General features: G+C 39.5%; 1 protein-coding gene and 1 pseudogene across 1 annotated transcript in view; one reads left to right on the forward strand and one right to left on the reverse strand.

The window, feature by feature from the left end:
• UBR1 (ubiquitin protein ligase E3 component n-recognin 1) overlaps nt 1-25,194 on the reverse strand; it is a 154,738-nt gene extending 129,544 nt beyond the window's left edge. Inside the window, exons 1-2 of the mRNA XM_004709383.2 lie at nt 25,031-25,194; nt 2,062-2,318 (exon numbers count right to left, since the gene is read on the reverse strand). Of these exons, the coding sequence (XP_004709440.1) occupies nt 2,062-2,318; nt 25,031-25,111 (338 nt within the window). The 5' untranslated portion in view covers nt 25,112-25,194. The remainder of the gene's footprint in view (nt 1-2,061; nt 2,319-25,030) is intronic.
• Nucleotides 25,195-25,533: 339 nt separating this feature from the next.
• Nucleotides 25,534-25,994, forward strand: part of LOC101646808 — a 6,358-nt pseudogene continuing 5,897 nt past the window's right edge.

The following is a 25,994-nucleotide window of genomic DNA, read 5'->3' on the forward strand; positions in this document are numbered from 1 at the left end:
ATTACAAGGATCTACATATAACCTCTTCCCTGGGGGATGGACAACAGAAAAGTGGGTGAAGGGAGACATCGGACAGTGTAAGACATGACAAAATTATAATAATTTATAAATTATCAAGGGTTCATGAGGGAGGGGAAAAAATAAGGAGCTGATACCAAGGGCTCAAGTAGAAAGCAAATGTTTTGAGAATGATGAAGGCAACAAATGTACAAATGTGCTTGACACAATGGATGGATATATGGAGTGTGATAAGAGTTGTATGAGCCCCCGATAAAATGATAAAAAAAAAAACCTAAACAAACCCATTTGTACACAATGTGACATCCCCTCACAGAAGGGTCGCAAGGAAGAGATGAGTCAACCAGGGTGAAGTATAACACTGATGAAACACAATATTCCTCTGGTTCCTTGAGGCTTCCCCACCCCACCCCACCCCACTATCATGACCCCAATCCTGCCTTTCACTGCAGGCTAGGCCAGAGCATGTACACAGGTACAGATAATAGCTCAGGACACATGATCCCAAGTCAGATAAAATCCTCAGGTACAGAAATGGGAGTAGCAATAGCAGGAGGGTAGGGGGAAGGTGGCGAGAGGAGGGGGCAAGAAACCACAGGGCAGGGAGACAGTGATTGGTGTAAGATATGAAAATGATAATTTATAAATTATCAAAGGGTCACAAGGAGGGGAGGAGGAAGGGAGGGTAAAAAGAGGAGCTGATACCAAGGGCCCAAATAGAATGTAAATGTTTAGAAAATAATGATGGCAACATATGTACAAATATGCTTGATACAATTGATCTATGGATTGTTCTAAGAGCTGCAAAGCCCATAATAAAATGATCTTTAAAAATAAATGAGTTATAGAAATGTTCTCAATAAAGACAACACAGTATAATTTTAGCCTTTGACTTACATATTTGAATGTAAACCTTTGTTTAGTTTTATTTCATCATCCTTATAACTGTGTGGCTTCATCTAGTTTTAAACTGTTAAATTACAATTCAAAATTAGTTTGGTGTAAAATTATATTCTTAAAAATCTGCCATCTCATTCTATTGTATTAATAAATATATTTTACAAACTGATTGTTCACTGGTAAATCAAATTCTGATAGATAGAATTGACTAAAATGTAAGCACTGTAAGTTAAAATATTTCTATTTATTTTATACATTGATGTGCTCCACCTAGATCAGTGCCTCACACTCACTGCCATTGAGGCAATTCCAAGCCACAGTGACTCTGACAAGGACAGAGCAGAACTGTCCCTGCGGGTTTTCAAGACTAAGGTTCTTTACAGCGGTGGGCAGAAAATCTTATCTTTCTCCCTCAAAGGGCCTGTGATTTTGACTGCAGACCTTACAGTTAGCAAGCAGACCAATGAATAACCACTGTGCTCTCACAAAGGGGATGGGGTGGTGGTGCCTAAAACTGCTTCCACTGGCCTTACCACTGACCTCCTCTGTTCAACTAAATTTTAACTGCTCCTATAGTCCATTCATTCCTTGGGTGCAATTCTGAAATCCAATAATCCTTGGAAATAGAAAGGTTTTTTTTTTGTTTTTTTAAGATTTGGTACCCATCTCATGCAGGGACAAAATATGATCTGAACTAACATGAGACCATTGACTTTATAGTACTTGCTGTGAATATTCATAGATTTCATATGAAAGTGCTATGTTTGATTACAGAGCCTTGCCCTAACTCTGCCAAGGAAGTTACATAATAAACACTACTATAAGTAACTTATCTTCTTTCTAAAATCTGAAAGGTTCAGAATTCTGAAATACACCTAGTCCAAAGGGTTTCTATGTTATAAAAAGGGGAAAATATATCACAGATATTCTTGGAGAACAATAAGAAAAATAGAACTATTCAAGTTGTAGTCATATATTAAAAACAAATTGTTCTGGCAAAAACCGTTTTCTAAGTAAGTGCCTTTAAAAAGTAAGACTAAACAGATTATAGATAGCAGTCAGCCAAGAAAGGTACATCATAAATTAGATACAAAATACTGTGATCATTTATTACAGTCAATCCTTTAAGTTTCTAATTCTTACCTACAAGAATATGTTGTCTCTCCACTTTTGAAAACCTTTCCACAGAGTTGAAATGCTCCACTATGCTTCAATTTTTCTAAGCAATTATCTGGATCGTCTCCAAATAAGTACCATTCCAATGGAGTGAATATTGACAAATGTACTCTCTCCTCCTGCTTTTCCAAATCTGGGTCCATTTCAGCAAAATAAATCTCTGGCACTAATTGTGCCAAATGATGCAAGAAAGTAGTATAAAAATCAACTTGCTGGTCCCACCACTACAAGAAAAGAAGATGGAAATTAGATTTTATTACAAATTTCTTCTTAAAAGTCTGACTTTTTTTCCCCTAAGCAATGGCATAATTATGGAGAAAGTTTTTTATAATATAGTCTAATTTTATCCTTCACCAATAATAAAAGTGTTAGATTAATTTTTAAAGTTACCCTTGGAAATAGGTGGTTGCACACCTACACTAGATATATAGAAAAAAAGAAGAGCAGTTAGAGTGGATGAGAATTACCCCTCCTCTGGAATGGCCAACACCTACTATGTGAAATGGATTCTACTATATTATAGTGCAAGGCTGTATGGACAAAATACTTCCCACGTTCTTATTTTAGAGAGCCATAGGGGTTTTATGAAAGATCAAAATTAACATGAGCAAAAGTGGTTTTAGAATATAAAAAGCATTAAGGAAAAAAAGTAGATAAATCGAACTTCATCAAAATTAAAATCTGTTCTTCAGAAGGCACAGTTACAGATGGCAAATAAGAACATAAAAACACGTTCAACATGATTAGTCATAAGGGAAGTACAAATTAAGATGACAGTGAGATACACCTACACAATATATTAGAGCGGCTAAAATAAAGCACTCATAATACCAAGTGTCAGCCAGAGGACAAGGAGAAACTAGTACTCTCAAGCACTGCTGATAGGAATTCAAAACAATACTGCTATTTTGGAAAGACCTGGACACTCTATACATTAGCTGAGCGCTACCATTTGTGCCACTAAGGCTCCTTATATCAGAATACTACTCAATAAAAGGAAAAAAGTATCATTCCACAAAACATCACAGATTACGTTTCCAGTTACATAACCTTTTGGAAAAGGCAAAATTACCCTATAGAGGGAAAGCAGAGTAATGGTTAGTTACCAAAGGTTGACTGAAGAGGGCAGGGATTATCTATAAACATGTGCCATGACAGAATCTTTGAAGGCCAGGGAAAAGTATCTGTATTACAGCAGTAATTACATATTACTTATTGGCAGTTGTCAAAATTCATAGAATTACTTGTACAACAAAAAGTAACTTTCAATCTATGCAAATTTTTAAATGACTAAAAATGACATTAAACAATTTAAAGGATAGTTATAGACTAGGACAAAATATTTGTATTAATGCACTGAATGTTACGTCAATAGTACTGGAATAATTTGGAAAAGTACATCAATAGTGGTTGCCTAACAGCATAACCAATGGCACTGAAAAACATATAGAAGGTGTTGAATTGGAGAATGTTGTATATACTTTTGTAACAGTTTAAAAATAATAATAATTGCACTAATAATGAGTATAACAAAGAAAAAAATGTACTAGTGTTGATTGTGATAATGACTGTACAACTCTTCTTGAAATGATTTAACTATTGGATTGTATGTTATGTGGAAGAAATGCCAACAAAGCTGTAATAAAGACAAATGCACTGAATGTTCCCCAAGAAAGGTATCTGTTCCCTCCTCCCTTATTCAATAATGTACTAGATTCCGGCCATGGAGTCACTTCTGCTCATAGCCAGAGCAACCCATATGAGCAGAGAAAGGTACCACATGAGTTCCTAGGCTATAATCTTTATGGGAGCAAATCATCAAATCTGTTTTCCTGTGAGTCGCTGAAAGGCCCAAACCTATTGTTTAGCAGCTGACCACTTACACATTGTGTCAATTCCTTATGGGAGGCACTAGCTAGTGAACTATTGAAAAAGAAAAGAAAAAGGATTGGAAGGAAGAAATAAAACTCCCTATTTGCAGGTGATTATCTAGATAATCCTAAAGAATCAATAAACAAAAACAGTACAAGGATTAAAAGGTTAATTTAATTTAGCAAGTTCACCAGACACCCAAAATATACTACCATCAAGTTGATTCTGACTCACAGGGACCCTATACAGGGTTTCCAAAACTGAAAATCATTCCTGCAGCAGACAGCCTCTTCTTTCTCCCATGGGCCAACTGGCAGGTTTGAAGTGCCAGCCCTTGCAGTAGCAGCCTAACACCTAAGCCACTGTGCCACCAGAAATCAAGTTCACCAGATAGAAAGTCAATATATAAAACATAAATTGTATCTCTTCTATATACTAGGAACAATTGGAAAGTGAAAAATTATTAATGTCATTTACAGTAGCATATAAAATTATTTGGTAATCATTTCTATCAAAAGTAAGTAAAACCTCTATGCTGAAAACTAAAAAATATCACTTTAACATAATTTCTAAAAGATCTAAATAAACACATAAACAAATAACATATTTATTTGTTTTAAGATTAAATGTTAAGTCCACACTGTTTGAGCTGTATATTCAACATGATCCTTGCAAGCTTTTCTCTAGGAATTTCTCTCATTTTCACTGCCATTGAGTAGATTTTGCCTCACAGAGACCCTATAAGACAGAACCAAACTGTCCATGTGGGTTTCCTTTGCTGTAAATCTTTAGGGAAGCAGACACCCTCATCTTTCTCCCTCAGCTGGCAGCTTCAAATGTTGACCTTGTGTTAGCAGTCAAATGCATAATCACTGTGTGCCCCTACGGCTCCTTACACAAGAAACTTACACAAACTGATTTCAAGACTTACTGTGGTACAGTGAAGTACTTAGTATGTCTCTTCTAGCCTGATCCCTGTAACTCCGACCTAGTAAAATGAGGTACTTGTGGGCCACCAAAGGGAGTAGACAGCTTTCTAGTAATACAAACAAGGTACATGACAAACTTGTGCAGATGGGGCCTGCAAATAAAGTGCATGAAAACCTAACAAAGGGATTGGTCAGTTTTCCATCCTGGTAGGCGTGAAATCAGCCATCCCAGAGATAAAAAGTGAAGCACTTCACTATAGAAAGAGCAAGTAGTAGAGCTTGTCCTTTGGGCCCCAGAGATAGAGAAAAGGCTGTGATACTCAAGACAGCAAGAAGCATCAGCAGAGAAAAGGTGGCAGCAAAGGTACCAAACCATGAGGCTGCCAGGAGATAGTGAAGTGGGCTTCTTGACTCACAGAGCAAGACAGCTGAGTGTCTTCCGGACGGAGGTTTGCCAGCAGAGTGAGGTACTGCAGGACCCTTGACAGAGCTGAGAGTGTCTGGGCTGAGGCTTACTGGCAGAGGAGGGTGCCTCTGCCCACTTACCAGTGGAATTGCCCTAGCAGAGGGGCCAATGAGCTGAGAGCCAGAGAAAGAACTGCCTAAGGGCATGGCTAAGAAGACTTAACTGAACAAACGCAACCAGAGTTGGTTTTGATCCTGTTTTACTTCCCTGGTAAATTCCCGAATTCTGTGTATTGCCTGTTAAGTCCTGTGCGTCCAGTGAGTTTCCAGACCCAGCAGAGAAGTAGAGAACGCAATGGGGGGATAGCGCTGGTGTCAGAATTAGTACAAAGGTAGAGGGATGTCTGACCTCTTCATCCTAAGAATCCGGGTTGATGCTAATGGTGATTCTCTCTGACCCTCTGGAAATTAAGTGGAGGGTCTGGTGCTGCTGCCACATCAATTTTACACTTATTACAAAAAACACACAGTAACTACATTGGAATAGTAGCACTAAAATGAAAACATCTTGTTTCTCAAAATTACACAAGTAACTTATAGGAGTCCTACTGATACTATGGGTTAAGCACTGGAGCAGCTAGATGAAAGACTGGTAGTTTGCACCCATAAGAGAAAGATGAAAAATAAAAGAGGGGAAAAAAGAGAGAAAGGTGAGACACTCTGCTTCTATAGAGACCCATGCCTTCCGAAACTATGGAACAGTTCTATTCTGCCCAACAGGGTTGTTGTGAACTTTATACATGAACTTTACAGCAGTAGGTTTTACATGAATCACTTCTGTTATCCATTACTTATTTTTCAAATTTTTCATGTAACCTAATCGTGAAGAGGAATTTTGAAACTAACATGTTAGAATGACCATACTTCTGTTTCTTGCACTTAAAATATGCTTTACCTTCTGTGAATTTACACAGAAATAAGCAACAAATAGCAAACAAATATAACCACAGCACATATACTCACAAACTGTACATATAGCTGACAGCCTAGTCTTTGACGCACAGGAACATTCTGGATCCAAGCTGTACAGCCTCAGGCACCTACTGCTTGGGGCAAACAATTATCAAATGACTGAAGGAGCCCCTGCAAAAGTAAACCCAACTACTGTCCAGTTGATTCCGATGGATGGCAACTCAAGAGTATCGGAGAAGAACTATGTTCTCTAGGGTTTTTAATAGCTTTTACTCAGATACCTCAGATCTGAACTTCCAGTCTTTTAGTTCATAACCAAGAGGGTTAACCCTTTGTACCACCCATGGACTCAAAAAAGTAATAGGGATAGAAAAATGAAACTCTTTGATCTATAAGAACAAAGGCTAGACAATGTTCATAAAATCATAGAGTGAATATCTTGGAGTAAGTTAGCAAGGATAAATAAATGGGTGAATACGCAAATGAGGTGAAGAAAGCTGATTGTGCCCGGCTATCAAAAGATATAGCATCTGGGGTCTTAAAGGCTTGAAGGTAAACAAGCGGCCATCTAGCTCAGAAGCAACAAAGCCCACATGGAAGAAGCACACCAGCCTGTGTGATTAAGAGGTACCGAAGGGATCAGGTACCAGGCATCAAAGAACAAAAAAATCATATCATTGCCTGTTCACTTCCCAGATATGATCGCTGAAGACAAATGGGTACAAAAGCAAATGTGGTGAAAAAAGCTGATGGTGCCCCGGCTATCAAAAGATATAGCATCTAGGGTCTTAAAGGCTTGCAAGTAAACAAGGAGCCATCTAGCTCGGAAGCAACAATACCCACATGGAAGAAGCACACCAGCCTGTGTGATCACAAGGGGTCGAAGGGATGAGGTATCGGGCTTCAAAAATCAAAAAATCATATTATTGTGAATGAGGAGAGAGTGTGGAGGGGGGACCCAACGCCCATCTGTAGGCAACTGGACATCCCCTTACAGAAGGGTTGCAGGGAGGAGACGAGTCAGTCAGGGTGCAGTGTAGCAGCCATGAAACATACAACTTTCCTCTAGTTTCTAAATGCTACCTTCCCACATCCACCCCCCACTATCATAATCCCAATTCTACCTGAAAAATCTGGCTAGACCAGAGAATGTACACTGGTACAGATAGGAACTGGAAACACAGGGAATCCAGGGCAGATGATCCCTTCTGGACCAGTGGTGAGAGTGGAGATACCGGGAAGGTGGAAGGAGGGTGAGGTAGAAAGGGGGAACCGATTACAAGGATCTACATATAACCTCCTCCCTGGCGGACAGACAACAGAAAAGTAGGTGAAGGGAGATGTCGGACAGTGCAAGATATGACAAAATAATAATTTATAAATTATCAAGGTTTCATGAGGGAGGGGAGAGTGGTGAGGGAGGGGAAAAATGAGGAGCTGATGCCAGGGGCTTACCTGGAGAGCAAATGTTTTGATAATGGTGAGGGTAGTGAATGTACAGACGTGCTTTATACAATTGATGTATGTATGGATTGTGATAAGAGTTGTATGAGCCCCCAATAAAATGTTTAAAAACAACAACAAAATTTCAAGTTAAAGAGAAGAAAATTTTAATTTAGCTATGATAAACTTACAAAATTTCCTAATGATTCCAGAAGCTACTAATATAATTATAAAATTAACAAGCAAGTTCTACTCAATAAAACTGTATAGAGAACCCAAGAGGAAAGTGAATTTTGGGAATAATGAGGGCAACAATGTATAGGTGTGCTTTACACAATTGATCTATGTATTGTGATGAATTGTATGAGCCCCAATAAATTGATTTAAAAAAAACTGTATAGAAAATATACTATGTTAAAGCTAGGTAGTAGTATAGTAATCCCTATAATTAGTCCTTCACCTCTGAAGGGAAATTTGAAGACAACTATGATAATTTTAGGAGCCCTAATAGCACAGGAGGAGAGCCTTGGTGGCACAGTAGATTATTAACCAAAAGGCTGACAATTTAAACTCACCAGTTGCTCTTCAAGAGAAAGAGGAAGCTTTCTGCTCCTGTCATGATTTACAGTCTTGGAAACCATAGGGGAAGTTCCACTCGAGTCTAAGTCAGAAATGACTCAGTGGCATTGAGCTTGGTTTGGTTTTGGAGTAGCACAGGGGGTGGAAGGATGTTTAAACCCATCATCCACTCTGTGGGAAAAAGATGTGAGAGTCTGTTTCCATGAAGATTATTTACAACCTTGGAAACGTTATGAGGCAGTTCTACTGTCTTAGAGGGTTGCTAGAAGTTAGTATAAACTCAACAGCAATGGGTTTGTTTTTTGTTTGGTTCTAGAATTTTCCATTTATATATCCTTTGATGCAAAAATTTCCACTTCTGGAAATGATTCTTCAGATAGTGCAAATTTGTGTACAAGGGACTACATAAAATATTTTATTTGCCCAAGAGACTAGTCTGGAAAACACTCCTAAAGGCCAACAGTCCTTGAACTAACTACAATATATATATGTGTGTGTGTGTGTGTGTGCGTGTGTGTGTGTATTTTTTTTTAATTTGCAGCATCATTTACAAATGTAAAAATGGCATGGAGGGGGCAGCATCTGAACACCTCTGAATTCACAAGAGCGAAGGGAAATCAAACTCAACAGTTCAAGGCCAATTCCTATGAGGCTGAAGTCAGAGACACCTCTACCCACCAACCTTCTTAATCAATTGATACCAACCATCCCTCTCATAGCACTCTCTTCCTCTCAGCTGGGTCTGGTAACTCACTGTAGTGGCCACATAGAACTCACAGATCATACTCATGACTATGGACTTTATTAGGGAAATTAACAGGCTACAATTCAGGACCAGAAGTGCTCAAGACATACTTCTTCAGTCAGGATAGTCTTTCCCAGCCATGCCCACAGGCAGGCTTCTCTGGTCCTCAGCCTCTCAACCACCATAGCCCCTTGGCCTCTGTACCGCTCAGTGTTATAAAAGCTCTTTCAGTCCTGTTGATAGACACTCAAAGATGGTACTCTGCCGTAAGTCTCAGCCCAAAAGGAAGTAGCTCTAACTCTGAGGGTCAGCAAACCTAACTCTCCTAAGTGCCTGGAGGCACACCCCTCTGCAAGTGGGCCTCCTGTCCAAAGGCATTCAGCTGTACTCAGTGGTGGGCTGGGAAGGATGCCACTCTAGCTTGTGCTCTGACTCTTGGTTCTGCTGCTGCCACTCCTTCACTACTCCTCTATGGCTCCTCTGGTATCAAAATTTTCTATCCCTGGATCAAGGAAGTTCAGTATGCAGGGATCTCGGGTTGAAAGGTTGGATTTCACTCCTGGCTCTTCACTCTGTATGGTAATGAGATTTCTTCTGTTCCCGCCCCCTTCCACACCCTCTAGCCCCACATTCTACTTTCTACTTATGGCTTATTTCATACACAGCAGGATGGCAAAAGTGACCGATTCCAACATAGGAACTCCAGGTTTTTACAATCATAATGAAAACTGTCAATAATCACTCACAATTTAATCACACAACCCTATCCCCATTTCCCCACCTTCACTTATTCAGTCCTATCAGGAAAGTCATTTGGTAGGGGTTACAAAGACTATCTATGACTAGGGTAGCCACATCAAGTAAATCACTGCACCACAAATAAAAAGTACATAAATTCAAGGCAGTCCCTAAAGAAAGGAGATAGGACAGATCTACAATGTACTGGAATGCAACATTCTTTAAATTACACTAATAAAATAAAAAGATACAGAAAAGTCTAGTGAACTATCATTTACATACAAAGCAGCAGCAGCAGCATAGATCCTCTATGCTCCTAAATCGGCATAAAAACTCTGAAAGGATTGAAAATCAATTGTTAACAGTATGAAGAGGCCTGGGAAGGACTTAGTTTTCATTGCATACAGTTTTTTGTTTTTTAACTTTATCTATAAAAATTAATTTACAGCCTTCCCAAGTCCTTACACATCATGTAAAGTTACTCAAAACAACAAAAACATAAAATTAAATATCCACCCATAGGAGACAAGTTTCAGAAAGGGTGGAATCTATCACACCATCATATTTGCCTAATGTGTAAAGGTATGCGCACACACACACACACATGCACACACCAGGATTTTCATTATAACATCATTTTTAACTGGGAAAACAGTCTATATCAATGTCTTATCAATAAGGTATACAAATTATGGTACAACCATACCATCCTATGCAGTCAGAATGCCAAAAAATACCACTGAGTGGAAAGGCAAATTATAAATAATATTTTGTAAATACAAAAACAAAACTATGTATAAAATTTTTTTTTAACTCTATACTTTGGAGTTTCCTAATTCAATATATTGTGCATGTATGAGGCGGCTTCAAAGCATTTGTGGAAAAATCCCATTATTTGTTCATTCTACTTTTCCACAAACTTTCTTAATCCCTCATGTGCGCGCACACACACACACATGAATACACCACTTTTCTTGACACAGTCTAGGGATCTAGAAAGGAAAACTGTTCCGAGTGGTTCCCTAGAGGGAAGGGCCTAGGATTAAGGTCTATGAATGTTCACATTTCATTTTCAACAAACTTAGAATTTTTTACTTTGATGTATCAATAGTTTTCAATTAATAAGACTAATTAATAAACTATAAGATATCCATTTTAAATGATGCTGAAGTGCCAGTTTCTTTCTGAAGATATTAACAAACTACAAAAGGAAAGACAGTAACCTTAAAGTATACAAACCCTATAGATACTAACTTAACCAAATAATTAAGATAATACTACTAGTAATGAGAAACACTGATAATTCATGAATTCTTTGATATGATCTACTAAGAAAGATACAACATTTGGTGGTTTTCTTTTAAAAAATGTATAGTCTTATTTCAGTCATTTAAAAACATCAAACTCAAGCTGAGACATTCTTCAAAATAACTGATTGGTGCTCTTCAAAGTCATAATAAACAAGGAAAGATGGAAACACTTGGATTGGAAGGGACTACAGATAAATAAAAACTAAAGAAGTTTAGAACCCCATATAGGACTCTAGACCAGAAAAAGAATATTAGTGGGAAAAATTGTGAAAACTGATTAAGTCCTATAGTTTAGCTACTAATATCTAATCCATAATAATTTCCTGTCCTTGATAATTGCACTATGGTTATGTAAGGTGTTAACATCAGGGGAAGCAGGGTGTGAGGCAAAAGAGAAAGAACACCGTGCTATTTTTGCAACTTTTCTCTATCTAAAATTAGCTCAAAATAAGAAAGCTTCAGGAAAAGAAAGAAATTATACTGAAGATGTACATTTACTAATATGGAAAGGCATTAATACACAATTGTATAGCTTACAAAGCAGTATTATACAATCCCATTTGTTTAAATATTATACACACATATATTTACATAAGAAAAATTGGGAAGAATATAAACTAAGATGTTAACTGGGTGATGGCACTTTAGCATATTTTTTGTATGTTTACTTATCTAATATGAATAATACCTTTATAGAGATTCTGTATTGGGGGAATTGTGAAACTTAACATTTTACCAAAGCCTTCACAAATATTTTTAAAATATACATTCCAATATCCTAATCTAATCTCACGGTTACATGTTGGGCTGCTGCTAACTGCAAAGGAAGCAGTTCAAACCCACCAGCAGGTCCTCGGGTGAAAGATGAAGCTGACAGCTCAGTCAATATTTACAGTCTCCTAGGGAGCAGTTCTAGTCTGGCCTGGAGGGTTGCTATGAGCCAGAAACCACTCGCTGGCAGTGGGTTTGGTTTTGGATAAACTAACAACTTGTTTTTCTCCATATTGGCAGTTTAAAACCATCAGTCAAAAAAAATAAAAAATAAAACCGCCAGTCACTATGAAAAAAAGATACTTTCAGCTCCTGTAAAGATTAACAACTTTGGAAAGCCACAGGGTCAGTTCTACCCAGTCTTACAGGGTTGCTATCTGAGTCAGGAAAAGATACTTTAACTACTGATTCCTACGATTCAGTGCTCATTCTACTAAACTAAATGGAAACGCACAGTTTTTTAAAAAATCTATCATCTTTGTGAAGATTTGCTCAATTTCACAATAAGAAAAATAGAAACAAGCAAACGAAATAAAACCCATTTGTACTGCTTATCATCTTTTCCTTCAAATGGAGCCTCTTAGGTACAATTTTCAAATATTCCAAAATACTACTAAATGTTTTACATTTTTATTTCCCTTCTTACACATCTGAGTGTGAAAAACTTTCAGTCCAATAAAATCTCTCCTCTGTTAAACTCTAAAACAGCACCTACAGTATAAGTACTGTACTTATACCACTGATATCATCCAAAACAAAAGTCAAACTCACTGTCAAAGAGTCAATTCCAATTCATTCCACCTCATAGACAAAGCAAACTTGCTACATGGAGTTTCCAAGCCTGTAAATCTTTACAGACTGCTTCATCTTTTGGAGAAAACCTTTGGTGTGTTCAAACAACCAACCTTTATAAGCAGCCAAACACTTAACCTTCCATGCTACCAGGGTTCCTTCTGATACATGTTACATGTGACTATCTGCAACCAGATTGCAAGCTCCCTGAGGGAAGGAACTTTGCCTTTCAAATCCCTGAATTCCCTAGGGGACCAGCAAACACAAGAAAAATTCTCTGAATGGGAACCTACTTTATTGTGTCAACTCTCACCAAAAGCTCAATTAAAAAAAATTTTATTTTTATTTCAAGTTCTCAACCATTACTGAATCTATGCTGTTTCTTGCTAGGCAAACTGCAAATGTTGAGAGCATTAGCTTTCTGAAAGTTCCTTTACCATATTCTTATAGAACAAAGGTTTTCTCCAATGTGATTGCCACAAATATGAAAATGTTTTTCCAACAAAAGTTTCTCTTTCTTTTCCCTCAGATAAGAAAAAGTACGCAGGATGTATTTTACTGGATGACATATTTAGGAATAGGAAGTAGGTCTAGATTTGGTGGTGGTGGTTTGCTTAGTATTTTTCCACACCTGAAGCTGAACTAAGGATTTTTCACTTCAATATCTGTGTGCAGTCAAATCCCCACCCCAGCATTTGGAGTTAATGGAAGGCTTTCCTAATGGACTTCCATAAAAAGTTCTCACATTTAAATTCCCAAACATTCCAAACATTTTCCTCATCTCCATGGAGACTAAATGTTGTTCTCAACTCTGACCCTAGAACTTAGATGCCTGTTTGGAAACATCGTCTGAAAAAGGAACTTACTTTAAATACAGATTCCTTTTGTTCAAACCACAATTTATCCTTCCTTAAACAATTAGTGTCTATATACAGAACCTTAATAAATACTCAAAATTGTTCTTAAATTATTATTTTGAAGTGATAACAAAATCTAAAGTCTCTAGAATTATGCACAGCATCATTTTATTATTTTTAATCATTTTATTGGGGGCTCATACAACTCTTATTACAAGCCATACATACATCAATTTTGTAAAGCACATTTGTACATTCGTTGCCCTCAGATGCATAAAGATTTAAAAACAAAACCAAACCCTAATCCAACTGTTTGTTGTGATTAGTTGCCATCAAGTCAGCCTGACTCACAGCAACTATAAGAACAGTGGGATGGAACTGCTGTAATCTATAGGGTTTTCACTGGCTGATTTTCAGAAGTAGATCATCAAGCCTTTTTTTCCTGTCTGTTTTAGTCCAGAAGCTCCACTGAAACCTGTCCGGCATCACAGCAACACTCAATTCTTTACTAATAAATAGTGGCTAACTGCAATGGCCAGGTGGCTAACTGCAATGGCCAGGAATGAGACCCAGGCCACCCATCGGGAAAGCCTAGCTATCGCTTATCTGATAGCCATCAAACCTGCCCGAACACTTCTTAACCAATTCTCATTCTTAAACTACATGACTAACGATGAATGCAAAAATCTATCTTTCTTGTAACTGTTATCCAATGCCACCTGGAATTATCTAGTACAATTTACTCTGCTCTTTAATTTTTATCAATGCTTTTTTTTTTACATCAAGTTAACCACTACGCCTCTCATTAAATCTAGTCGTTCCAAGGCTAAACTTTCTTATTTGGCCACCCTAAATGACAGTGTCCTGGTCTTTCTCCATGGTGATTATACTTTTATGGAGCATACACATTATGCTAACTATGGTGTGGTCATACAGAGGGGTGGAACTATTTATTACCTTCCTCATCCTAGGCACTAAATGGTTTTAAAAGATCACATCCCCTTTGGGCAGACATCACACTCCTGACTCAGTAAGACTGCGGATCACTGGTGACATTCAGCCAGCCATTGGGGGCACAATGGGCTTTCTATCCTAGAATGATGGCCCAATTTGTCTGTAGCCTAGTGGAGAAGACTCTGGTGACAGGAACCAACCATTACTGTAACTTACTGAAAACCTCAATTGGCCAAATTTTGGCACCATGCCAAAGTAGAGTTGGTTCCTCCAACCATTCCCGGCTGAGCCCCCTGAGCCGGAAAACGACTGGTTACTTCGAACAGCTCACAGTTTCAGAAGCTCTGCCGTTGGTTTGGGGCCACTGCGGCGGGGATGGAGTTTTAGATCAGCGAGATCGTAGGCAAGCATGGCATCATTGGCTATGTTTAAAAACCAATGTTCAACGTCTAATTATATTTGGCTTACTATCTGAATGTTCTTGGACTACGTGTGACCAGACTGCTATCTGAATGAAACAGATGATTTATGGGGGGAAAAACAAAAAAAACAAACCCCAGACAACTAAAACATGCTAACTGCTATCACATTATAAAAGAGTTGGTCCTATACAAATGGACCTAGAAATAAGTTTCACCTTATTAGTTCATCATGACTGTTTTACCTTATTAGTTCTGATGCAGTATTAAACCTTAGGCGATATTTTTTCATTTTCATCCTACAATGGATTGTTATACCTGGCAGCCTGTGATTTCTGTAAATATGGTAAGATTTCTATGTCTTCATGGCATTGATTAAAAGAAAAAAAACTCACTGCCATTAAGTCACCGTTGACTCACAGGAACCCTACAAACAGGGTACAATAGTGTCCCCAAAACTGTAACTCTACGAGAGTAGAAAGCCCCACCGCCCTGCAACGGAGCAGCCAGTGGTTTGGGACTTTCTTTGGACCTTATGGTTAGCAACCCAACTCGTAACCACTGTGCCACCAGAACTCCTTTTTGGCAAAATAAGCTAAGATCAAACATAGGGCCCTGTGGTGAAGAAGGCCCCTCTCTTCTCTTTCCTGTTGAGATACGTATAAACATCATATCAGAATTTAGTTTTTCAAAGCCTCTTGTTCCTCTTAAGCCATCTCTTCCTTTTTCATCTCTGACCATGCCAGATTTCTAAACCCTCCTTGGGAGTCTCTGGATGAATGAAATCTGCTTTCTACAACACTGAAGTAAATCTCACTAATTTCCCCAAAATTCCTGTTTTAGCTTTGCTTTATCTCCCAATTAAGTGCACTCCAAGGTTAGCTAGTATCTTCCTTCCTTTCTTTTCTTTTTTTTAAATTATTTTATTGGGGGCTCATACCTTTTTTTTTTTTTTTTTGCTTATACAATTCTTATCACAGTCCATACATCCATTGTGTCAAGCACATATGTACATTTGTTGCCCTCATCATTCTCAAAACATTTGCCTTCTACTTGAGCCCTTAATATCAGTTGCTCATTTTCCCCCTCCCTCCCCACTCCCCCTTCCCTCATAAATCCTTCATAATTCATAAATTATTATAGTTTTGCTATAAGTTACACTGTCCGATGTCTCCCTCTGCCCTCTTCTCTGCTGTCCATCCCCCGAGGAGGCTATACTTAGATTCTTGTAATTGGTTCCCTTTCCTTTCTTCCATTATCTTTTTTGCTATATTAAATATGTACTTAACCAACTAAAACCCTTTCTTAGATTACAAGGTAGAATGTGTACATATAAAACAAAACAAATGGGGGAGGGGAGAGCGGGGAGGGAGGGGTAAAAATGAGCTGACACCAAGGGCTCAAGTGGAAGGCGGTTGTTGTGAGAATGATGAAGTCAACATATTACTAATGTGCTGGACACAAATGACGTATGTACAGATTGTGATGAGTTGTATGAGCCCCTAATAAAATGATTATTTATTTTTAAAAATGGATACATTAATGGCTTTTCCTCCTGTGATGAGTTATTTCTAGTTTACCCCTAAATACCAAAAGTTCAAAGGCATTTTAAAAGGCAGCCCATAAAGACACAATAAGTGGTTAGAGACTAACTCTTCCACATAAGTGAAATAGTTTGTTCAGAAGAGTAGCATTATGTAAACTATTAGAAGAATTATGTTCAAGTGATTAACAATACACTCCATTCTAGACACAGCCCAGGTAGCAAATAACTACTTAAGGGTATACATTAACTTTTCTGAAGTCTTCCAGCAATATTGATTTAGTGTAGCCTATTTCCATAAGCACTTAAATTTATTACAGGATGTATTTTAACATATTTTTAAAAAACACCCTGTACCAAATGCTTTAAAACCAAACTCAGGGAATAATATTGTTTTTTCAGGAGGAGACATTCACTAAGAATACCTTAGAAGAACATCAGGAGCTCATAGTAAGTCACCTACAACAACCTCCGTTGCTACTGAGTCAATTCTCCATCATGTGGGAGAAACATGAAGCTGTCTGTTTCTGTAAAGATTTATAACCTCAGAAACTTGATGGATCAGCTCTTCTGTCCTATAGGGGTCACTATGAATTGGTTTGGTCTGATTTAATCTTTAAGGAAGCAGGCTGCCACATCTTTCTCCCTTTGGAGCAACTGGTGGATTCAAACTGCTTCCTTTTCAAAGGGCTTACCCACTGCCCCACCAGGAGTCCTTCCTACAACTATAAAGGTCTTAATATTTCGTCTCTGGCCATCTGTAGCAATGGGTTAGAAGGTGAAAGGAAATTGCTATATAAAGCATCTATTGGAAATCTTGCAAAGGTGACGCAGATTTACATGTCTACCCAGGCTAGTACCTAGTACTCTCTAGGTAGTTCTAAGGACTAAAAATCTCTTTATTTGCAGGGCAATATATGCTTTTAAACATAAGAAATGAGTTGCCAGCATCAGCTCATCTATACTAAGGTACTTTTCACTTCCCAGTCTCTTACAAGCTACCTTCACATCTAACACTACAACATGCAGTATAAAACTGTCCATAGTAGAAATTAAGAGGATAAAAACAAAACAACAACAAAAAAACCCTACCACAATCTGGTGACAAAGTGGTACAAATAAGACCAAAGAAACCTGGATTTTCCTCCTAGTTCTCACTCCAAGTATAACTTCACTAAAGAAAACTGTGTTCTAGTCTAGCAGATTCAAATCACCTCCAGTGCAAATAGTAAACAGTATATGGCTCTGACTCCTATTTCAATATTTTAAAGTCCACTTTCAAAAATGTACATTATCTTTAAATATGAAACTTAAATAGTTTTAAATCTACACGAGGTTGTAAATAATTTTTCCTTTCATTTTCATAATAATTATTGTACAAATATGATTTTTTAAAAAGGAACATCTCTCCATTTGGGCACAAGACAACTTTAGGGGGTAATGGAGATGTTGTACATCCTGATTTGGAGGCAGTTACACAGGTATTTATAAGCTTACTATCTCCAACTTTTTATTGTGCTTCCCTTTATTGCACTTTGTAACTATTACATTTTTTTATAAGTTGAAATTTGTATTTTACAAACTGAAGGGAGAGCAAGTCTATTGGAGCATCAGTCTTCCTCGCTTCATAATTCTCCCAATATTTCAAACATTTTCATAATACTATTACACACCTTAACAGACTGTAATATGTTATAAACATCACTTCCAGATGTACTAGGAACCAAAAAAATCATGATTTGATTTATTTACAATATTCACTTTACAGTGGTGATCTAGAACCAAAACCACACTATCTCTGAGGTATGCCTGTGTATTTGTCAGAGAACTGAACATTTAAAAGCACTCCACTTAGCCACCCATGTTATTGTTGTTAAGTGCCATTGAGTTGGCTCCCACCCATGGTGACTCTATTCACAGCAGAAAGAAAACAATGCATAGTCCTGCACCATCTTCATAATTGCTCCTATGCCCGAACCCATTGATGTAGCAACTGTGTCAATCCATCTTGTCAGGGACTTCCTTTTTTTGGCACCCCTTCACTTCACCAAACATGATGTCCTTCTCTTGAGACTGGTCTGTCCTGACAATATGTCCAAAGTATGTAGACATAGTTTGCCATCCTTGCCTCTAAGGAGCACTCTCACCTTACTTCTTCCAATAATGATCTGTTTGTCCTTTTAATAGTCCATGGTATTTTCAATATTCTTCTCCAGCACCATAATTCAAATGCATCAATTCTTCTATGGTCTTCCTTATTGAATGTCCAACTTCACATGCATATGATGCAATGGAGAATACTATGGCGTGGGTCAGGCTCACTTTAATACACAAAGAAATAACCTTGTTCTTCAAGGCTCTAAAGAGGTCCTGTGCAGCAGATTTACCTAATGCAATACATCTTTTAATCTCTTGACTGCTGCTTCCAAGAGCACTGAATTGTGGATCCAAGGAAGGCAAAATCCTTGACAATTTCAACCTTTTCTCCTTGATCTTCATAAGCAAGTACTTCATCAGCTACCACAGTCTCCTCATTCAATAAAAATTCTGAAGCAACATGTAAGGTACAAGAGATACAGCTGTAAATAAGAAATTGTTCATGCCCTCCAGGAGTTTATGGTCTTGAACACTGGTTCCCAAAGTTATTTAGCATACCATCTCCTTTTCAGAAAGAAAAAAAAATTACTCTGGACCCTCCCAGCAATTAAAATCTTTTGTACTATAGGTTTTGCACTACAAGCAATTACAACCTTTTGCACTATCTATAATCCAGTATAAAGTGTAGGTATTTGTTTTTACAGTTTCCTGGATCATTCCAGAGCCCCCCAGGAAGTGGTATCTCCCACTATGGGAAATTTGGTTTAGAAAACTCAAACAAACTCACTGCCATTGAGTTGATTCCGGATCACAGCAATCCGACAAGACAGGGAAAACTATACCCTCCCTGTGGGTTTCCAAGACTAACTCTTTATGGGAGTAGAAACCCTTGTTTTTCTCTAGCAATGTGGCTGGTTGTTGCGAACCGTGGACCTTGTGGTTAGTAGCCCCATGCAGGCTCCTACTAGTCTAGAAGGAAACTCAGTATTAAGCAGGCAATGTAGAGTACAACCTAAGACAAGCTACAGTGAGAATATGGAAAGAGTGCCATGGAATGCATGAGGTACAGCCTGGTTATTCCTTTGCAAATATCTGATGTGCCTTCATGTTCTCTAACTCTAAATTTAAAATTTCCTTTCTAACTCAAATATTTAAGTCTCTTAATTATGTCAATAGCATGACATTTAGCCCTAAAAACCCCACTAGTTTTCCCCAAATTACTATTTTAGCTTTACTTATCTCCTTGTTTGGACTAGATTCCAACATTAGCCACTACCTGAATATGCTCCCTCATTCCCTTTGTCTTTTCCTCTACCCACAACCTCCCTGCCTTAATCACTACCAATCTTGTTAAAATAAATGATTGGTGCCCCTCCTCAATCATTTATCTAAGAGAATGTACGTGTCTACTATAGCAAGCACATATCATAATACATCAGCAAATACATTAACATGACCTTGACATCATGGAGGTCCACAGTCTGTTGAGGGAGACAGATGTCAAATATCTGTGATAAGTGTTCTGAGGCAAATAAAACAGATTGCTTTGACAAAATAAGATAACACAAATTCTCTTTTAGATAGGCTAGGAATCAAGAAAAACAGAGGAGAAATGCTTTTGGAAAAAGGAATAGCAAGCAAAGCAAGGGCTCTGAAGAAAAAGCAACCATCGGCTTATTTTAGAAACTAACAGCCAGGGTAGCTAAATGTGAATGAGGAGTAACAAAAACATTAGGTGGAAATGTAAGGACTGGGTCAGGCAGGGTCTTGCAAGACTTGTAATGAGTTTAGATTTTATTCTAAGTACAAGAGGAAGCCACTGAAAGATCTGAGCCGGAGACTCACATGATCTGACTTAGTTTTTTAAAGATCACTGTGGCTACTCGGTGAGGAATGGATTCTGGGTAAGAGTGAAAGCAAAAGCAAAGAGACCAATTAGAAGGTCGGTGGGTGCAGTTGTTTTGGTTTGGACAAGAGAAGTGGCAGTGAGGTAAAGTTGTTCATATGCAAGAGCGATGATGGCGGTTTCATTACTGAGACAGCTATAATAAAACTCTTGATCTACCTTTCTCTTTTCCCCACCCCAAACCTGGTCTTTCCTCTGAGTGTAAGACACCACCACTGCCATGCTTAAGACAACTAAGGATTCAGACGTCATCTCCATTTTCTCCCTTTTCTCTCAAGCCTATTCATCAACAAGGTCTTCGGTTTCCACCATGCATCCAAAAGTCTCTCAAATGCACCCACTTATCTCCATTTCGGGAGATGTTTCTCTAGTGCAAGTTATCAACTATGGTTTGTGTTTTGCAGTAACTTCATAACTGCTCCCCTAGTTTAAAATCCTCTCAGACACCCAAGTGAAGATGCCAAATAGCAGTTGGATTTGTGATTCTGGAGGCAGAAGTAAAGTGAGCTAGAGCTATGGGAACTAAATGTGTAAACACAGTATTTAGAACTGGATGAACTCACCAAAGCAGAGGGTGTAGATGAAGTTCAGAAAAGAACTCAATACCATATCAGGAAGTATCTTCAGAGATGGAAGAAAAGAAGAAAATCTAGCTAAGGGCAGATGCTCTGGCAGACCACTGCACAACCCTCTGGATTCACAAAGCTTCAACATTGCTCATCATGCTGGACCCAATAAACCACCCTCACCTAGAAATTACTCTACAACACTACACTACTGTCATCCCCTGCCTGCTTGGCTGCTCTTTTTTTCCCCTCCAGGTTCTTCCCTGGTTCTTCTACCTCCATCTTCTACCCATTCAATCATCTCTGTTCATTTGCCCATTCTTTTCTTTCTCTTCATTACCTCTCTCTCTTACTTTAAGACTTTATCCACCCACCTCCACAACTTCACCTCTACACTGATGAATTCCTAATGTCTGGCTAATTGCTGCTCAAAGTGAGGCCCACAATCCAAGACTTAAGAATGAAGTCAATAAAGTCTTGAAGATAAACAAGCGGCCATCCAGCTGAGAAGCATCAAAGCCCACATGGAAGAAGCACACCAGCCTGTCTGACCACGAAGTGTAGAAGGGACCAATTATCAGACATCAAAGAATTAAAAATCCTAACAGTGGGTGCTCACCTTCCTGATACGATCACTGAAGACAAACGTGTGCATAAGCAAATGTGGTGAAGAAAGCTGATGGTGCCCAGCTATCAAAAGATATAGTATCTGGGGTCTTAAAGGCTTGAAGATAAACAAGCGGCCAACTAGCTCAGAAGCAACAAAGCCCACATGGAAGAAGCACACCAGCCTGTGTCACCACGAGCTGTTGAAGGGATCAGGTATCAAGCACCAAAGAACAAAAAACCGTATCATTGTAAAGGTGGGTGAGTGCAGAGTGGAGACTCAAAGCCCATCGGTAGGCAACTGGACACCCCCTTACTGAAAGGTTGTGGGGAGGAGATGAGCCAATCAGAGTGCAGGGTAGCAATGACGAAACATATAACTTTACTCTAGTTCTTAAACGCTTCCTCCCCCCCACTATCATGATCCCAATTCTACCTTACAAATCTGGCTAGACCAGAGGATGTACATTGGTACAGACAGCAACTGGAAAAACAGGGAATCCAGGACAGATGACTCCTACAGGACCAGTGGCGAGAAGGGCGATGCCTGGAGGGTGGAGGGAATGTGGGGTAGAAAGGGGGAACTGATTACAAGAAGTTACGTATTGCCTCCTCCCTGGGGGATGGACAGCAGAGAAGCGGGCACAGGGAGATGGCGGACAGTGTAATTTATGACAAAACAATAATTTATGAATTATGAAGGGTTCATGAGGGAGGGGGAAAGGGGGAGGGAGGGGAAAAATGAGCAACTGATATTAAGGACTAGAGTAAAATGTTTTGAGAATGATGAGGGAACAAATGTACATATGTGCTTGACACAATGGATGTATGTCTGGATTGTGATAAGAATTGTATGAGCCCCTCTCATGTGGGAGGGGGGAGCGGGGAGGGAGGGGAAAAATGGGGACCTAATGTCGGGGGTTTAAATGGAGAGAAAATGTTTTGAGAAACGATGTACAAATGCGCTTTACACAATTGATGTGTGTATGGATTGGGATAACAGTTGTATAAGCCCCTAATAAAATGTTAAAAAATAATAATAATAAAATAAAATAAAGAACTAGAGGAAAAAAAAAAAAAAGAATTGTATGAGCCCCCAATAAAATAACTAAAAAAAAAGAATGAAGTAAAAAAAGCAAATTCTTGAATCTCAGACGTAGAGAATCACTTCTCCTTATGATTCTTAAGCAACGGCTTGTATAAATGCCCAATAATTTAGATGTACTGTTTCACCTTAAATGCACATTAGGTACTGTTAAAAAATAAAAGAGCCCTTCATTCTTGCTATAGCAGTATGACAGAAAAGTTACATTATGTCTAAGAATGAAATTTAATGTAAAGAAATCAGAAACTATAACCAAGTACCACACTTGTGCCTTGGTAAGATTTCTCACCTATACTTATTATTATTTTTATATTCCCTTGCTTCCCAATGGTAATTTAAAGTAAAAATAACTCAAATTCAAATAGAAAAGAATTTTTTAAGCTTGTTTTTCTTGACAGCCAGGACAACGAAAAGTGGGAAGCCAGTACCTCATTCCATAAAGAATGAGGGAATGAACTTCATAAAGAAAAGGGAAATCGGGTAATCTCTGAGATCCTCAATTAGCCTTAGAAGATATGAAATGGAACTAACCTGATTCTACCATCACAAAATGAAATGCACCTAACTTGATTCTACCACAACACAAACCTGATGGCTTCCTGGTCTCAATGCTAGAATTCCCCTTTCTGAGCAAAGCAGTCAGGTTTTCCAATTATGTCAGTAATACCTTTAAATCCCCCCAATTTTTCCAGAATTCTGTTTTTGGCCTTGCTTACCAGTTTCAGCCCACCAAGTTAGCCACTGCAAAGTCATTATATAGAAAGATGCATGCCAAAACAAATAAATAAATAAATGGTTAAAAGTCGCGGGCCCTCACCCACTTACACGGCACTATCTTACATTAAAAATTCTTTGAGTATTTGTCTTATCTGTGTTAACAGGCGGTGAGTTTCCTAGGGCTGTGTTACACTTCTCTTTGCATCTACAAAACCAAAAACCTCACCCAGAGAATTCTAACAATATTTCTGGAAGGAAACTGTTTGCCACATGAATGCTAGAGCCCAATTCCTGTACCACTACCTTCAGTCCCAACTCAGTGGAGCCCAGTTTGACAAAGTTTCACTGTACTACCTGGAAGGAATTACTATATCAAAGTGCTAACTAAATATTAGTTGTCTTGTGCAATATCAAACTACAATAACCCTTCTGACAAAGTGCAGTTCTGCACCAGAGATTTTAAAAGTACAAACTACACGTAAGACCAGATATTTCTTCTCTTTAATCATCATCTCAAACAAAATGTTTCCTCTTCTTCGTTACCAAACCTGATGTGAGATTCAACTGCTTGCTGGGATAGGCAATGGCTGAAAGCAAGGCACTGCTCTAGTTTATGGCTAAACCTTTATTACAGCTGTCTCCCTAGCTGGTGTCTATCTCCCAGCCATTTTCTCCAGCCACTGGGGTTGACTCATTTCCGTAGTTCATGCCATTCTCTCATAAAACAATGCTGAAACGTGCAGGGCTGAAATACTTCAAACATGCCTCACTAAAATTACAAGTCCCCCCCCCAAAAAAAACACCCCAAAAAGAGGTATATAGCCTATATATATTTTTTAACCTGGAGCAATAAAAAGAACCTGGTAATACTCATATCATCATGCACGAATCAATATTTGTCTATTTCCTTTGACTCTTCCCCACTAGATGTGTGAGGCTTCTAGAACATTTCCCACCTTTGCTCCCTCCCTCTTATCCTCCCAGGGCAGCTCTTTGCTAGTAACCAGACAACGTCTTGACTCGGATTTGCTATCTCAGCCTTCCTTGTCTTTCAAAGTGCTAGGGCAAAAGCTTACGACTCCGATCCTAAGTGATGCTGCTGTTCTAACTTGAATGTCTGCGAATCTCTTTAAAAAGCAGCAACGGCCGAACGGGTATGCCTGGGATTCTCGAAATACTACACACACACACACACACCCCGTACCCCACCTCTTGACATCAGTTGACAGATGCAGCCCTCCCTGGCGCTCTCGGGCCTCACCCACCAGGTGCGCCGTCCCGGGCTCCAGGCACCAGAAAAGGTTAGTGCATCTGGCCCGAAAATGGCTCAACCCCGCCTAACAGCATCGCCAGCTCTTCCTACTCGGGAACAGACACGAGCTGGAGCCAGTCGCGACTAGTCAATGGCAAAGTCACTCTATTTCGTCCGTTTGGTCTGCAGGAATGTGAGCGCTGACTAACTTTGGATTCCGCAGGTGCCTTCCAGATCAATCCAGACGACTTCTCCCCTCAGAACCCCGCCGTAAGGGGCGACGCCCCCACAAGCTCCCCAGAGCGCGGTGGCGAGGATTTGGGGAGGGGACAAAGGGAACGGGCCAACGAGGACTTACAGATGCCAGTCGCTGAGGGCTCTGAGGCAACTCGGTGCTGACTTCCATCCTCTCCAAGCCCCCAGCCTCCTCGTCCGCCATCTTGAGGGAAACTGGTGCCCGCAGTTGCCGACCCCCGGCCGGAGCCTAGCGGAAACCTGTGGCCAGGCCGGCCGACGGAGGAGCGACACTTTTACGACGGCCCCTGAAGTCGGGTCTGACGCAGGACTGAAGAGCGGCTTCCGGTCTGCTTCCCGGAAGCGAGCGTCACGCCCTGTAGGGAAGGCCTGGAGAACTGGTTTCTCCTCCCACCGACGCTCCGCCTCCTCCCGCCCGCTTAACGTCTCAGTCGGCTGCTTGGTCGGTGCGGAGTGAGTCTCTCATTTCGGTGCTAGGAACTATTGACTCTGTGAAGCAAAGAATAAAATCAGCGTCCCTTAGGAAACAGAGCACACTGCCCAACGTGAGAAATTGTCCTGCGTCTCTGTCAGCCTGGGTGCGGTTTGTCGCCCGACGTGTCGGCAATGGCTCGGTGGAGCGTACAAAACGAGAAAGACCCATCTGTAGGAATCCAGCCGGTCGACGCTCCCACCCGCGCCCGAGAAAATGCAGGCTCCAGCTGTTAGGAGAAGGGGACAGTAGCAGCAAAATAACAAAAGCGTAAACACCGTCAAGTTGGTCATCACAAGAAGGAAGACTACAAAATAAATTATGGTACATCGCTTTGGTACATCACAATAAAGCAAGGAACGGAGGTGCTCGGGACAACTGAAGCGGCGGCGGGGACACCAACTTGCCACTGACAATGTATTTGCACATTTTGCATTCAGTACCCCCAAAAGGGGGGGAGGCGTCTAAGGAAAGTGACCAAACTAACAATAGTTCCAGGATTGGAAAAGGAAGGTAGTCAAGAGCAACTTTAGCTTCCTTTTTAAAATTTGTTTCCAGAACAATTACTTTGAAAGTTCTTTTTAAGGAAGAGGAA

The sequence above is a fragment of the Echinops telfairi genome, unplaced genomic scaffold (genome assembly GCF_000313985.2).
Source record: "Echinops telfairi isolate 266 unplaced genomic scaffold, ASM31398v2 ScPeMD7_8;HRSCAF=38, whole genome shotgun sequence".
Classification (NCBI taxonomy): domain Eukaryota; kingdom Metazoa; phylum Chordata; class Mammalia; order Afrosoricida; family Tenrecidae; genus Echinops; species Echinops telfairi.